The sequence below is a fragment of the Penicillium chrysogenum genome (assembly GCF_028827035.1).
Source record: "Penicillium chrysogenum strain IBT 35668 chromosome Unknown utg000001l_segment0_segment0, whole genome shotgun sequence".
Lineage (NCBI taxonomy): Eukaryota > Fungi > Ascomycota > Eurotiomycetes > Eurotiales > Aspergillaceae > Penicillium > Penicillium chrysogenum.
In genome coordinates this window covers 8,190,901-8,203,886 of record NW_026622749.1, presented here as the reverse complement: position 1 = coordinate 8,203,886, position 12,986 = coordinate 8,190,901, and the positions used below count along the sequence as shown (strand labels likewise).

Here is a 12,986-nt window from a genome sequence, read left to right as displayed (position 1 = left end):
CAATTCAGGGTGATGATAAGAGACCAAACAGCAGCTCCGTCCGGGTCCAGTACTCAGTTGCAAGCTTCCTGATAGACTTAACAGCCTCAGGACTGGAGCCAGCGCTCTTCTGAGCACGCTCGACGACACCATCCAGCTGATTTCGTTCCCCGAGCATCTGGGACAGATACAAAGAGTCGAAGAACAGCTGAACCTTCCAGTCGCGCAGGCCCTCGATTTGCTCCGGGTCCGAGGTTTGAGTCTCTGGGTTCTCTGCGGTCTCATCTTCCGTTTCCTTGTCTCCGTTGGCAGTAGGTTTTTCATCCTTAGTCTCAGCCTTACTAGGGACATCCTCATCTTCGCTGTCGAGATCATTCAAAGCAGATGAGATAGCCGCCTCGAGTTTGGTTTCCAATTCCTGCTTCAACGCCTGCACCGTGGACGGATCCCACAGGTCCAACCCGCAAGTGTCCATGGAAGAAGTGAGACGGCGCAGGAGCTTAAAGCTCAAAGCCGAGGGTTGAACTGGGAGGGCGGGCTCGCCTTCCCAGAGTGATCGACCGGGCACCGTCTTAATCTTGCCTGTTTGGGGGTTGATCTTCGAGGACGGTATCAAGCTCAGCGAGCCAGCCTTGGCGACTACTTCCGTTGCAAGCAACTTCTGTAAGTCAGGGACGATTTCGCTCGAGAAGATAAAGTCTCCAGATACAAATCCGGCAGGGATATCTCGCCGGATGAGTCGTATAAGCCTCAGTAGGAAAGTGGCTTTTTCGCTTGAATGTGAGGAGTTGAATGACTTGAACGCGCTGCCGAAGGATGTCTGGAGACTGGTGAATGCCTCGCGAACGGCAGAGTAGAGAGAATCGGATAGGTGTCGGGGGTCGTCTTCGTTGAGTCGAGGTGTGATGTCGATATCTTCATCTTCGACTTCACCTCCGACGAGAATGTCACTCCATCGCGTGCGGCGTAAAGAGTCGATGGATTCGTTAGCTTCTTGGATTGATGCCAGCCATGCTTGATACTTCTGAAGGACGGTGGAGACGTCTTCGTCACGGCCCAATAATCTGTCTGTGACGGTTTGTTTGAATGCCTGTGCGCCGTTCGTGTATTCTGCGGTAATGAGGTCGGCATCCCACAGAGATCCGACGGAGTTGTGGTCGGTGTTCTCCCAGTCTGATATTATAGATGAGACCTGAGTACCGACTTCGCCTAGGCTTTGTGCTTGCAAGTTCAAGATTCTGGCAAGCTGGTCATTGAATATATTTCGAAGACTTTCGAGGACATCGACCGAGCCGTGAATGATGGTTGAGCCCCAGGATGATAGCCACAATTCCACAGTCTCTGTACGGAGCGAGAGGAGCTCTGAGAAATCGGCGCTGTGGGTCAGGCTCTTTTGGCAGCCCTCAGAGAATTTATTGAAAGCCTGAAGCGACCATTCCTTGATTGATTCCACCCCCTGAGTTCTGTTTAGTTCGCTGAGTTTGATCCAGGGGGTGAAATTTTTAACATCTGGAGCTAACCAGCGGCCAAGAACTTCAACCTCCAGTCCATCTAGACTCGCAATCTCTGGGTCAGCGAGGATGGGTCGAGCTTTAAGTTTCAAGAGCACATCTGAGAATCGATGGGATCGCAAGACCTTTGAGGCCTGGAGTGTTTGAACAAACAGCTGGAGGGCTCTGGGAATGTTCTCACGAGACATATCCAACTGGCTAACAATAATGTCCAGGCGGACTCGGTGAAAATGATGGATCGCATCATCGGAAGAGGAGCTCGTTACGAGGCAATGGGCGGCCAATGATTCAATGATAGTGTCTTCTGTGGCGCTCGTAGAGGCAAGACGTTTGTTAATACGTTTGAGAAGTGTTTGCCGCAGGGACGCAAGCTGATTCCAGAGATCATCAAGGAATGGGGGAGTGATTCGTGTTTCGATAATTTATTGTGCAGTGATCGGGAAACAGCTAGAATCTTCGCAACCAACAGGAGCGAGCCGCGACGTCGCAAAAGCCGGCTGATAGAGGTTGTACAGCGGTGAAGGAGAGAAAGTTGCGCTCCGAATGCGTGCTTCTCTGCATCTATGTTCACAGGGTCAGCTACTAATTCCTGATTTGTTCCAGGGCTGGTTCCCTACCTTTTTCAGCATCACCAGTCTTTATTTGCCGGACATGAACATGCTTCCTTTCTATAAGTCGGGGGTTGCACCGGCGTCCAACGTCGGCCAGAATGGATTCCACGTCTTGAATGTCTCGGTTCATAGCCACGATCGTCTCGGCAGTTCCAACTAAGTCACGATATCGAGTCCTATTTTCAAATTATATCAATATTAGTGAAGGAACAGCTACTCTGGCAAATGAATCACCTACCCCACGAGAGCTCGGAGCTTCTCCTTATTGCTTGCGATGTCCCGGCGCAGCTCCTGTTCCACACGGCGAACCGTTGGAATCGGGTATTGGAAGGCATCTTGCCATGACTTCAAGCTTGAAGGATCAGGCGCCTCAGGAGCCATTCTGGCGGGATACGTGGTGAGACGGTTCGTTTATAGAGAACAAGTAATCGATGCGACACGGATGCCTGAGGGCCTTAGACCCCTGGATCCTCGGGCTTATCGTTATCGGCACGTGATGGCAGAAAAAGTCCCCCCCGCCATCGAGGGGAACTCGGTCGTCGGAACGATCTTATACTTTACGCAAACTATATTCAATATGCCGTTGATTGAATCAGACGTCGCTATGCCAGAGGCATCATCCAGCAGTCTCCCAGATCGTCTCCCTTTTCCGCCGACCACCTACTCCCATATCTTGCATTGCTCCTATCATGACTGGCATCCGCGGTAAGCTTCTATCCATATATGACTCAACACCGAACATATCTGACCGAAGTTTTAGGTACCGCAAACTTGCTCCCAAGTCGCGCGTCATTCCTTTGACCGCTCCTTTCGTCGAATACCTACGCTCCGACGGCATTGTGCTTCCACCGGAGGCAGCCGCCCCAACCGACGATGATAACCTAGACACATTCTCCGATTCAGGCGAGGAGGAGCCCGATCCATCTACGGAGTGGCAGGAGATCCACACCCAGATCAAGAATACTATTTCTGAATTTGGGGGCATTGTCACACCGAAATTAAACTGGAGTGCTCCCAAAGATGCAACATTCATGGCCGCCACAAACGACACCCAATGCCGTTCTCCGAATGATATCTACCTCCTCCTGAAAAGCAGCGACTTCATCACCCACGATTTGGATCATCCCTTCGACGACTGTGTGCCGGATACAATCACCGACGAATCCACGGCGTCTACGGTTGACTCACCGCTGCCGGATGTCCCGTATTCTCTGGTTCTCCGCAAATACGTCAACTTCAATCCTTCACTCGAGTTCCGTTGCTTTGTGCGTAACCGCGTACTTTTGTGCATCACCCAGCGCGATCAGAACCATTTCGAATTCCTCTTCCCCATGCGTGATATGCTCCGGTCTCGGATCCAGTCATTCTTCGATGAGAAACTCAAGAACACCTTCCCCGAATCCAACTTTGTATTCGACGTGTACATCCCCGCGCCACACCAGCGTGTCTGGTTGATCGATATCAATCCGTGGGCGCAGCGTACCGACCCGTTGCTGTACAGTTGGTTGGAGATTCTCCAGATGAAGGATCCGATTGGTGTGCAAGAGGAAGAAGATGTTGGAGCGGAAGAGTTTGTGAGAATCTCACTCCAGGATGGTAAGGTAATGCCTTCGGGCACGACAGAAGAACTCGAAAAGGAAGATGATTTGAGTTCCGACTCGGAAGAAGAAGATAAGGTCGCCGAAGGAGATGACGAACAGGCCCCCTTCCTCCCGGAATTCCGTCTCATCAAAAAGGATGACCCTGAGGCATACGCATTCAGCTCCACTCAATATTCGGCTCACAAGGTGCCCAGGGAGCTGGTTGATGCTTCGCTTGAGGGGCCTGGCGGCATGAGTGAATTCATGGGCCAGTGGCAGGACATCTTGAAGAAGCAGGAGCAAGATGATCGGGCTGCTGGCAGTGACTCTGAATAAGAAGATCTCGATTCAAGACGCTGATTTGGATAAAAGCATGGATTTTTGGTCTAGTGGCGTTTAACAAAAAGCAGGGGAGTGACTTTCTGGGGATTGCAAGGTTGCATTGTGGACTACATATCAATCCACACATTTTCAATGAATAAATCGATATATAATTGTCGCTCTCCATCTCCAGTAGGCACGATTCCCTACCTAGGCAGACCTCTGTCAGTATGTGTGTTGAGTTCATTGCTTCAATCCTTGGTCTTGAGGATCAAAATACTGCATCAACTCAGGCCCTACGTCTTTATATCGAAAAGAAGGACATTGGCAATGTAGAAGAGGCAGCCGCACCCTCTATTAAAATAGCTATATACAAAGATACCATCGAGCAACTAAAGTTTATGCCTCTTCTCACCAGACGCCAACCTCCGGAACTCTTCCTGAGGGGTTCCCTTCATAAAACGCTCAAGCCCCATAAACGCCTCAAGACCATTCTGTCGATCCAAAAGCTCCCTCTCAGGCCGTCTTACCAGCTCCTTAATCTTCAACAGACTACTCTGGTTCAAGTGTGTACCAAGACGATCATCAACCTCCTCAAGCACCTTCTTCAAGAACCCATCAGAATCCTCCTTCTTTCCAGACTCCGGAGTAATAACCTTATTCACAAACCCAGTCGAAACAAGCTCTTCACAGGAAATGCGCTTGCTCATGATGAGCGCTTCATTCGCCTTAGCGACGCCAAGACGCTCGACGAAGGCACGACTAGCGCCGCCTTCAGCGACGAGACCGAGTGAGGAGAAGGGAGTAAGGAGGAAGGTGTGCGGGGCAGCATAGATGAAGTCGGCGTGGGCGACTAGTGCTGCTGAAAGACCGACAGCGGGCCCGTTCAGTGCGACAACGAGGATTTTGGAGTGGTTGTAGAAGGTGCGGGTGACGTCGACGTTGTTGGCGACAAAGCCCTTGACTAGCTCGCGGCGGACGTTTGGGTTCGTATCGTCACCGCCAGGACGTACACTTGTTACATCGGCTCCGCTGTGGAGAAGACATGGGTGTTAGACATGGTAGATCTTGTCAAGTTTCCTTTTTGGGATATGTTGTGGTATGTCTAGGGCTGGGCTGTGGATGACATACGCAGAGAAGAAACGACCTTTTCCGGTCAGGACAGTAATGAAGATATCTTCCCGTGAGTCAATCTCCCGTAGACGCTCGCCTAGAAGGTAGTATAGGTCGGCATTGAGAGCATTTAGCTTGTCAGGGCGATTGAGCGTCACGACCGCTACGCGATCCTGATAAGTAACGGTAATGAGATTGTCGTTCGACATTGTTACTGTATGTATATTGTAGAAGAAAACTGCTCAATTGAATACGAAATTAAACTGGGTCTGCAATGGTTTATCAATCCTCCCTAGTTCTACGGAATGTCCGGGTACAATGCGAGTTTGCGGGGAGCCGAGGCCCGCGGCGAAGTTGCTGATTGAGGCCTGAGGCAAAAGCAAAAATGTGTTTGTCTTGTTTGTCTGTTTGTCTCGTTTGTCTGGAACCGAGTAATCAGTGCGTGACTGGTCCACAGGCCATGGCACCATTCGGCGATTAAAGATCAACCTACATATTATCGCTGCTCTCTGTCTGCTGGAACCAGGCGATATTACCATTGGGCATATCCTGAAAATAAAATCGATCCACCATCCACCCTGCTAGCAATACCTGAAACCAAAAATTCCCAGAGAGAAAAAAAGCAACGCATCAAACCTATACAATGTCGCAGATCTTCCGCAAGTTGCAGGGAGGCAACCTCGAAGTCTTCAAGGTGCGTAGCTGACAAGCAGGCCTTTCGATCAGGCACTGCCAGCTCCCACCTTCCATGGCGTGTTCTTAGGACTAACGGGGTCCATATATATAGTTTGGGATGTACGTCCTCTTCCCCATCGGCTGGATGTACTATTTCGGTACCAACCTGGACGACCGCTTCGCCACGAAGGGCTTCTGGCCTACTGCTGAGCAATCACACAAGATCCCGCTGGATAAGGAGGAGATTGACAAGGAATTGGCACGTATGCGCATGGTGGATGCCCTGAAGCGGGAGCAGAGACAGGCGGCGGAAGCACAGGCTCAAGCGCAAGCACAGGCAGAGATCCAGGCAACGCAGATCCAGCAATGAGACTGCGATTAGTGGGTATTATCGGGGGAAGCTGCCAGGGTGGTCTGGAACACGACATGTGCTCATTGTCTAAAACTCCGGGAAAAAGGGCCTTGGGAGAGAAGGCTCTTGCCTCTCCGTTTGGGCGGATTTATAATTGCCGAGGACAAGATTGGCATTGCGCTGGGGAGTTACATATGTGCTGATGATGGGTTTACTTGTACAACACTCTGCTCTGGGCATTGAGGGCGTTCTGGGGTTTCATTCTATATGCTGGATTATTCAACATCATATTGCTTTTTTCAACCATCTACGATGTACTATGTGCATTTCCTGTACATCGTTCTGGAAATTGTGTAAATATCAAATTCAATCATGATCACGTTCCAATGATAACACAAAACTAGTATCAATCGACCACACAAAACTCTCCGAGGAGGCTTATCTATATACAGTGTGGTGCGAAAGACCCAAGGAAAAGAAAAGACAAGAATTAATAATAGTATAATCTGCCGCACTGCGACAATGCAAGTCATAGGGATGCCGCAAGTACCCAGAACACAAGAACCCCAAACAAGCGCCGGCCGACAGGAGTGGATACGAGGTGCCCTTGGGTATGAAATTCAAGGGAATTAGACGGTTCCACACTCTTGGTAATCGAGAATGCAAATGCAACCATTATGCGTGTCGGGCTTTTATTCACAGTTCGGCCATGCGCTCAGTCGAGGTGGCAGCGGCGTTCTTCGCCGTTTCGTACATCATGTCGCCGATTTGTGTGGCCACGCCATTTTCGCCAAAGACCGAGCTGATCGACAACCGACCGGAGCTGAACAGGCGCTCACCGGCCCAGTAGTAGTAGAGGCGGCCGTAGATGGCGCGGAGGTGATCGGGAAGGTAAATGTATGTGCCCATAGCGATCATGGCGATGAGTCCAAGGAGCAGCGTGTCTGAATAAAGAATTGAACATTAGCCATGGTGCACCAAGAGTATTCTGGACGGGGTGGGTGGCAGACACAACATACTGAAGATGAACTTCTCAATCGGGGTAAGCATGTAGAGGGAGAATGTCACCTCATACTGGTAGATCTTCAATCGCATCCAGCGGAAGAGGCTAGACACAGTCCAGATAATAAAATCCATTGTTGCGGGGTATTCAGAGGACTGTGGGATGTTCCGGTCTTTCGTTGCTTCTTGCGGCTTGTGGTGCCGTTCGTTCGATTTTTTTCCCCCTTTCCACTACCTGGGCACGCACCGTCAACGACGAGACGGGGGAAACAGATCCCGGAGACAGTCGTATAGACACGGGCACTATGTGTATACCCGGCTGGAATGCGGTGTTGTCGGGGGAAAAAATGAGCGATGGTGTTCCCAATCAACACGGCTGCGGGAAGTGTTGGCGTGAGGTAGCCGGATATCGCGGGAACGTGGGCAATTGGAGGATGTTCGTTACAATTAGGAAGAGGGTATTGAAAGGAGCCGTCGGCGTGGATTGATGATACGCGAAAGGAAGAGAGGGCGGATAAGAGTGCACGAAGCTGGGGGAACTGCAAAACCCTTCCCCTTTTCGTGTTTGCCGCAAGAGTTTGTACCCAGTACTTATGTTCGCCACGACTGCACGGCTGAGTCTCAGGTACTTGATACTTAGTGTTTCGTAGTATGTACAATTTAAAATGTCACGACGTTGGATAGTATAATTCTACATATACTATACGCATAACCTATCCTTCGTATCTTCTCTATCAGTACATTACCTATTCTACATTGGTCTCAATTGTACTCCGTGCTTGTGTCATATAACTCGGTATATATGTAGTATGTAGGCAACAATATTGAGCATAGATATAGTACAAGTAGGTCCATGTCCTTTTGCTGGTCAAATTGATTAGCCCAGATGTACGAGACCCAATATCCGTTTCATAATCCTTGGATAAGTGCTCTCCATGGTTGCTATTCATGATCACCTCGGTAGTCCTCTCATCCAGTGAGGAAAGCTTACAGGACTACATATAGACGCCACTTTTAACCTACAGAACGGAAACATATCCAACTGCCTAGAACTCCCACTGATTTAAAATACCAAGCTTATTGTCTTTAATGCAACCAGAAAATCATCCAAAGGAGCCAAATAATCATACTTCAAGCTTATCTTATCGCAAACCTCGGCGGCAATAACCTCAACCTTCAACAAACCACGGCGCCAGCACCAAAGCAATGCTCTCTCGGCTACACTGGTGGACGTCGTCCCGAACACTAGCAGCTCCAGCCCGACTCTTCAGCCAAACCCCCATCGTCCCCGCCAAACCGCTCCCCCCACGACTCAAGATCAGCGATGCCGACATATCAATATCCTACCTAAAAGGCACCGGGCCTGGCGGACAGAAGATTGTATGTTTCAAGTCCCAATCGCCATTCCCAGACCATAGCTCTCTTCTATCTCTTCCCATACACCATCGCCATCCCAGTCACAGACCAAAACTAACAGAACCTAGAACAAAACGAACTCAGCCGTACAAATCATCCACAAGCCCAGCGGGGTGGTGGTCAAATGCCAAGCGACGCGTTCACAGTCGCAGAACGCGAAGATTGCGCGCTCGCTGCTCGCTGATAAAATCGAGGCACTAGAGAATGGGGATAATAGCCGGGTTGCGATCAAGGCTGCGGCGGCGAAGAAGAAGAAGGCTAGTAAGATGAAGAAGACGCGGAGGAAGTACCGAGAGCTTGGGGAGGGGGCGAAAGAGGGGGGAATTGAAGAGGAAGAAGATGAGGTCGAGATCATATGGGACGATGATGTAAAGGAGGGAGAAACTAAGGAGACTGAATCGGAAACTGGGGGCGGGGGCGAGGCTAAATCTGAAGTCCCTGGAAAGGGTGTATGATGCGAGCTTTATCTCGTTACATGGTCATTTTGTATAGTAGGTCTACTGCATTGGCGTTTGAGCGTTTATTTTTGCGAGATTTACATTCTCATAGATGTACTCCTAATGGAAAATCAAACAAACATTGAATTCATGGATCTAGTGTCTCATCGCAACATGCATTTGGTGTAGTAGGGGAATTGGGAAAAGGATTGCATTACTCTGAAGGAGAAAGCAAACACGCGTAAGTTGAACTTTTTAGTTTCTTGAAAGGAAATGGGACCATAGAAAAGCCACTATTGGGAAATATAACTTGCCAGCACAGTCTTTGACTGATCGTCAAGACGTTCCTGGGCGAATTGCGAAATACGGCCATTCTGCTTCTTGTCGGCCTCCTTCAGGTATGAGCCCACCCAAGCCTTGAGGTCGGCACCAGTCTCGGGCCACGGGTCCTTCTGCTGGGCACGGATGGTGTTCAGAGGAGTGAACCCAACACCGAAGGACATGTCTTCGATGTCTGCGTCGTTAATGAGATCATCTCTGCTTGCGGGCAGCGGCGGAAGCTCGAGAAGCTTGAGCAAGGCGGTGCAGGTGAAGCCCCACCCCTTCTGGCTGTACCGAGTGGCAAAGGCCTCTGAGTTGGCAAGGGTCTTAGTGAAGGAGACGATAGCCGTCTTGCGATCCAAAGGCCGGGCAAGCTTCTGAGTTTCAGGCAGAATGACGTTGACATAGATGGGGGTGAATAGTCTAAGTATATATTAGCATTCGGACCACTTAAACAGAGTGTGGATACATACCCCTCTTGCACCTTGTCGGTGACCTGGATGACGAAGTCTGCGCTGTAGCCCTTGTTGTCCTGTGCCGAGATGAAGTGGAAGAAGCGAATGAAGCGCATAGTCAGGTTCTCTGTCTTGGAGTTCTGCAGACGTTGAAGAATGATCTGCATGATCATGACAAAGTAGTTCTCAAGGGCAGTTCTAGGGGAAGCGGAATTAGATAACCGGAAATTGGGCGCTTGGAAGATGTGATACGTACGGTGGGAAGTTAGCAACAACTGTCTCCAAGAGATCAAAGCCAAAGCTCTCATTAGCCTTGGTTGAAACTAGCTTCTGGAAGATACCAAGGATGGGCTCGATCTGTTTGTGTTCAATGATGAACTGCGAACCACGCGGGATGATCGAGGAAAGCAGCCGGACCAAGGCAGGAATATTTCCCTTCGAGTCCCACATAACGGGCATCAGGATAGGGCCAATAAGTTCCTGGTAGTAGGTGGGAAGGGTGCCGGATGGGTTGGCCTCGAGCAGCGCCGCGAAGAGCTGGAAAACGTAGGGCATGAATTCTGAAATTTGTTAGTAAGGGTTCGTTCTGACAAAGATGTCGACTGGTTTGCCTCACCTTGCACATCATTCTGGAGGATAGCTGCGAAGGGCGCATAAAGAGCCTGCTCGAGCTTGTCGGGGTTGGCAGGGGCAGCAAATCTATCATCATGTTAACGTTTAGCACTTAGAATTCGAAAAGTTTAGGAACATACCGGATGAAGGCGCCCATAGCTTCGAAGTGGAAGTAGTAGAATCGGGGGTTACTTGGGTTCGCGCTGATGATATTGGTAATATTAATGAAGCGCTGGAGGACGAGATCGGTGAAAGGCACCACGCCCTCCTTGATGACAACCAAAACCCGCATCACGCAACGCATCAAGAACTCATTCTCCTGCACCTTCTCAGGAGCCGGATTACTCTGGATCAGCTGGAAAATGTGCTCAAGAAGATCCTTGGCAAGCGGTGTAATTTCAGTAGGTGGAATGACTGCCTGTCCTTGGCTGTCGGTGAGGAAAAGTACTCGCTCCAGGGCAATGGCAGCATAGGTGTAGACGACGAAGTTGGACGACGCCAAATGCTTCACCAGCACAGGTAGAACCTGCAGCCACTGTTCCTTGGTAATGATGCTGCGGAAAGTGTACAGATACTTGATAGCGTCGACCTTCAGGATAGGGTGAACGCCACCCTCGTTGATAAGATCCGCGGCGAGGTTCTGCTGGAAGTAATCCGTGATGCTGACCAACTGGTTAGTGGCAGTCACACCGTGCGAGGCGGTCGCAGTGCCCTTGGCCGCGATAGCGGAGTAAAGGTACGTCGCTGTGTCCTTGGCCTTCCAGTTGGATGAATCCTTGGCATACTCGCCCAGGTAGTGTTGGGTATACTTGAGGACGACCTGGGTCACTGGCTCTTCGAATTTTTCTGCCAGCTTGCGGAGGAAATCAGTGGCAGCCCGGCGTCTGGTCTCGCTATCGGATCCTTCCAAGTCCCGTCGAATGAACTCAATCGGCTCATCCTCGAAAAGTTCTTCGTCGGACTCGCGCAGGCTAACGTTCGGCAAGATGACCTTTTCAACTATCTGGCCCAAAGTTTCCTCAGCTTGGAAAGCAGCGGCATGCTCGGGCATGCCTGCGACAGATGTCAAGAAGTGCAGTGCTCGGCTGACCAAAATATCATACTTGGTCTCCTGACCGATGGTTGTGAGGAAGCTCCATGAGCTCCCAATGAACTGTCCGACGTGAGGCTGGAAGACATCCATGTACTTCTGTACGTAGAGAGTCAAGGCCTCAAAGATACCAGCGCGAACATATTCTAGCAGACCAGCCTCCGTCTCCTCATCGGTGTGGAGTAATTGATTATCGTAGGTCAAATATTTGAGGAAGATGGTTGCGATTCCGGAGATGTTGTCTTCGAACATAGGAGGGAGATCGTGGGAGGAAAGGTCGTAAAACAGCTTGACCATCAGGTTGAGCTGAGTGAACCCTTGGGTAAGGTTCTCTTTGTTGGCCTTGTTTTGCTCAAGGTAGTTGTCCAGTGCCTGGGATGTGTTAACATTCGGCCCACCGAAGTAAAACTGGGTAGAAAATTGAACATACCTCAAACAGGGCCAGGAACGGAGTACCGAACTTGCCGAGAACGTGGTTGATCTCCGTGTAGAGCGCATCGGACTGGAACAAAGGTCTCCATCTCTTGAAAATGGAGTGTGCAACTTGCAGCACACCAATGTTGACAGTGGGGTTGCCTGGTGACAGCTTCGAGACGAGGTCCTAGAGAAAAACAAATTGTCAGAAATAGCAGTACAATGCTTTGTTGAGTCCCAACTTACATCAACCAGAGTATCCCATCGCTCCCAGAAGTCACTGTCAGCGATCACACTAACGGCCTCACCCAACTGGCTCTGAATTCCCGGTGGAACCGAGATCATCAAGGAGATCAGCTCGCGCTTGAGAGTCGTAACTTCATCCAGCTGCAGCTTGTAATTTCCATCTTCATCCGTCCAGTTGCGCTTGATAAAGTTCTTAAAGCATAGAGCACTAGCAAGACGTGTGTTGTAAGGTGTGGTCTCCGATGCGGTGATGTGAAGAAGCTGTAGCGAGAAACCGGGCTTCTGTTCTTCCTGACGAAGAGTAATCTCGGCTGAAAGAGAAAAAAAGAATCACATCAGTCAACACTGTTTCAAGTACCCGAGGTCGACACTTATCACTTACCTGCCTTGTTTTGTCTGGGGTCCAAGCTTGCCTCTAACAGAGCTCCAAGACCCTCCGCCATTTTGTTACGTGGGGTATGAATACAAGTGAGAGGGATTAGATGAGGAAAGGAAAAGAAAAAAGATAGATGCGAACAGGTAGGAATTAAGTATTCAGAAGATTCAAAGGTGAGCAGAAGTGCTGATTACCACAGAAGGAAAAAGATAAAAGATCCAAAGCTCAAAGATAATAATGCGAGTGCTCAATAAATTGTAACAGCCCACATAAACACTGGAAGTACGCTAGTCCCAATGAGGTTAGAACGTCACATGCTTGAGCCTCTCTCTGCCTCAGGCATGAGGCTTGATATCCTGCGCAGTGACTCTGCGCTCTGTAAGGAGTATTAAAATCGGGAGATGTACAATTGCAGAGAAGTATTAAGTGGTAAATATTTTATTTAATTCTCTATATTCATAATGCTTTTTCGTGA

General features: G+C 49.8%; 7 protein-coding genes across 7 annotated transcripts; 3 read left to right on the top strand and 4 right to left on the bottom strand.

Annotated features, from left to right (window-relative positions):
• Positions 1-4: 4 nt before the first annotated feature.
• On the bottom strand, positions 5-2,482 carry N7489_003233 (COG1/VPS51 family protein; the record flags this gene model as incomplete). The annotated part of the gene is made up of 4 exons (XM_056708988.1): positions 5-1,861; positions 1,936-2,051; positions 2,108-2,277; positions 2,340-2,482. The coding sequence occupies 4 exons, from the start codon at positions 2,480-2,482 to the stop codon at positions 5-7; spliced, it is 2,286 nt and encodes a 761-aa protein (XP_056573290.1).
• A 196-nt stretch (positions 2,483-2,678) lies between these two features.
• Positions 2,679-4,017, top strand: cdc123 (cell proliferation protein CDC123; the record flags this gene model as incomplete). Its single annotated transcript, XM_056708987.1, has 2 exons — positions 2,679-2,806; positions 2,862-4,017. The coding sequence occupies 2 exons, from the start codon at positions 2,679-2,681 to the stop codon at positions 4,015-4,017; spliced, it is 1,284 nt and encodes a 427-aa protein (XP_056573289.1).
• A 377-nt stretch (positions 4,018-4,394) lies between these two features.
• Positions 4,395-5,324, bottom strand: N7489_003231 (dodecenoyl-CoA isomerase; the record flags this gene model as incomplete). Its single annotated transcript, XM_056708986.1, has 2 exons — positions 4,395-5,034; positions 5,134-5,324. The coding sequence occupies 2 exons, from the start codon at positions 5,322-5,324 to the stop codon at positions 4,395-4,397; spliced, it is 831 nt and encodes a 276-aa protein (XP_056573288.1).
• A 434-nt stretch (positions 5,325-5,758) lies between these two features.
• N7489_003230 (uncharacterized protein) lies at positions 5,759-6,160 on the top strand (the record flags this gene model as incomplete). Its single annotated transcript, XM_056708985.1, has 2 exons — positions 5,759-5,809; positions 5,903-6,160. The coding sequence occupies 2 exons, from the start codon at positions 5,759-5,761 to the stop codon at positions 6,158-6,160; spliced, it is 309 nt and encodes a 102-aa protein (XP_056573287.1).
• A 678-nt stretch (positions 6,161-6,838) lies between these two features.
• Positions 6,839-7,279, bottom strand: N7489_003229 (serine palmitoyltransferase small subunit family protein; the record flags this gene model as incomplete). Its single annotated transcript, XM_056708984.1, has 2 exons — positions 6,839-7,086; positions 7,162-7,279. 2 exons carry the CDS (start codon positions 7,277-7,279, stop codon positions 6,839-6,841), a joined length of 366 nt encoding a protein of 121 aa, XP_056573286.1.
• A 1,071-nt stretch (positions 7,280-8,350) lies between these two features.
• N7489_003228 (peptide chain release factor family protein) lies at positions 8,351-9,015 on the top strand (the record flags this gene model as incomplete). Its single annotated transcript, XM_056708983.1, has 2 exons — positions 8,351-8,524; positions 8,629-9,015. 2 exons carry the CDS (start codon positions 8,351-8,353, stop codon positions 9,013-9,015), a joined length of 561 nt encoding a protein of 186 aa, XP_056573285.1.
• A 275-nt stretch (positions 9,016-9,290) lies between these two features.
• Positions 9,291-12,578, bottom strand: N7489_003227 (uncharacterized protein; the record flags this gene model as incomplete). The annotated part of the gene is made up of 8 exons (XM_056708982.1): positions 9,291-9,741; positions 9,792-9,971; positions 10,030-10,333; positions 10,390-10,472; positions 10,526-11,847; positions 11,906-12,076; positions 12,136-12,446; positions 12,518-12,578. 8 exons carry the CDS (start codon positions 12,576-12,578, stop codon positions 9,291-9,293), a joined length of 2,883 nt encoding a protein of 960 aa, XP_056573284.1.
• Positions 12,579-12,986: the final 408 nt, after the last annotated feature.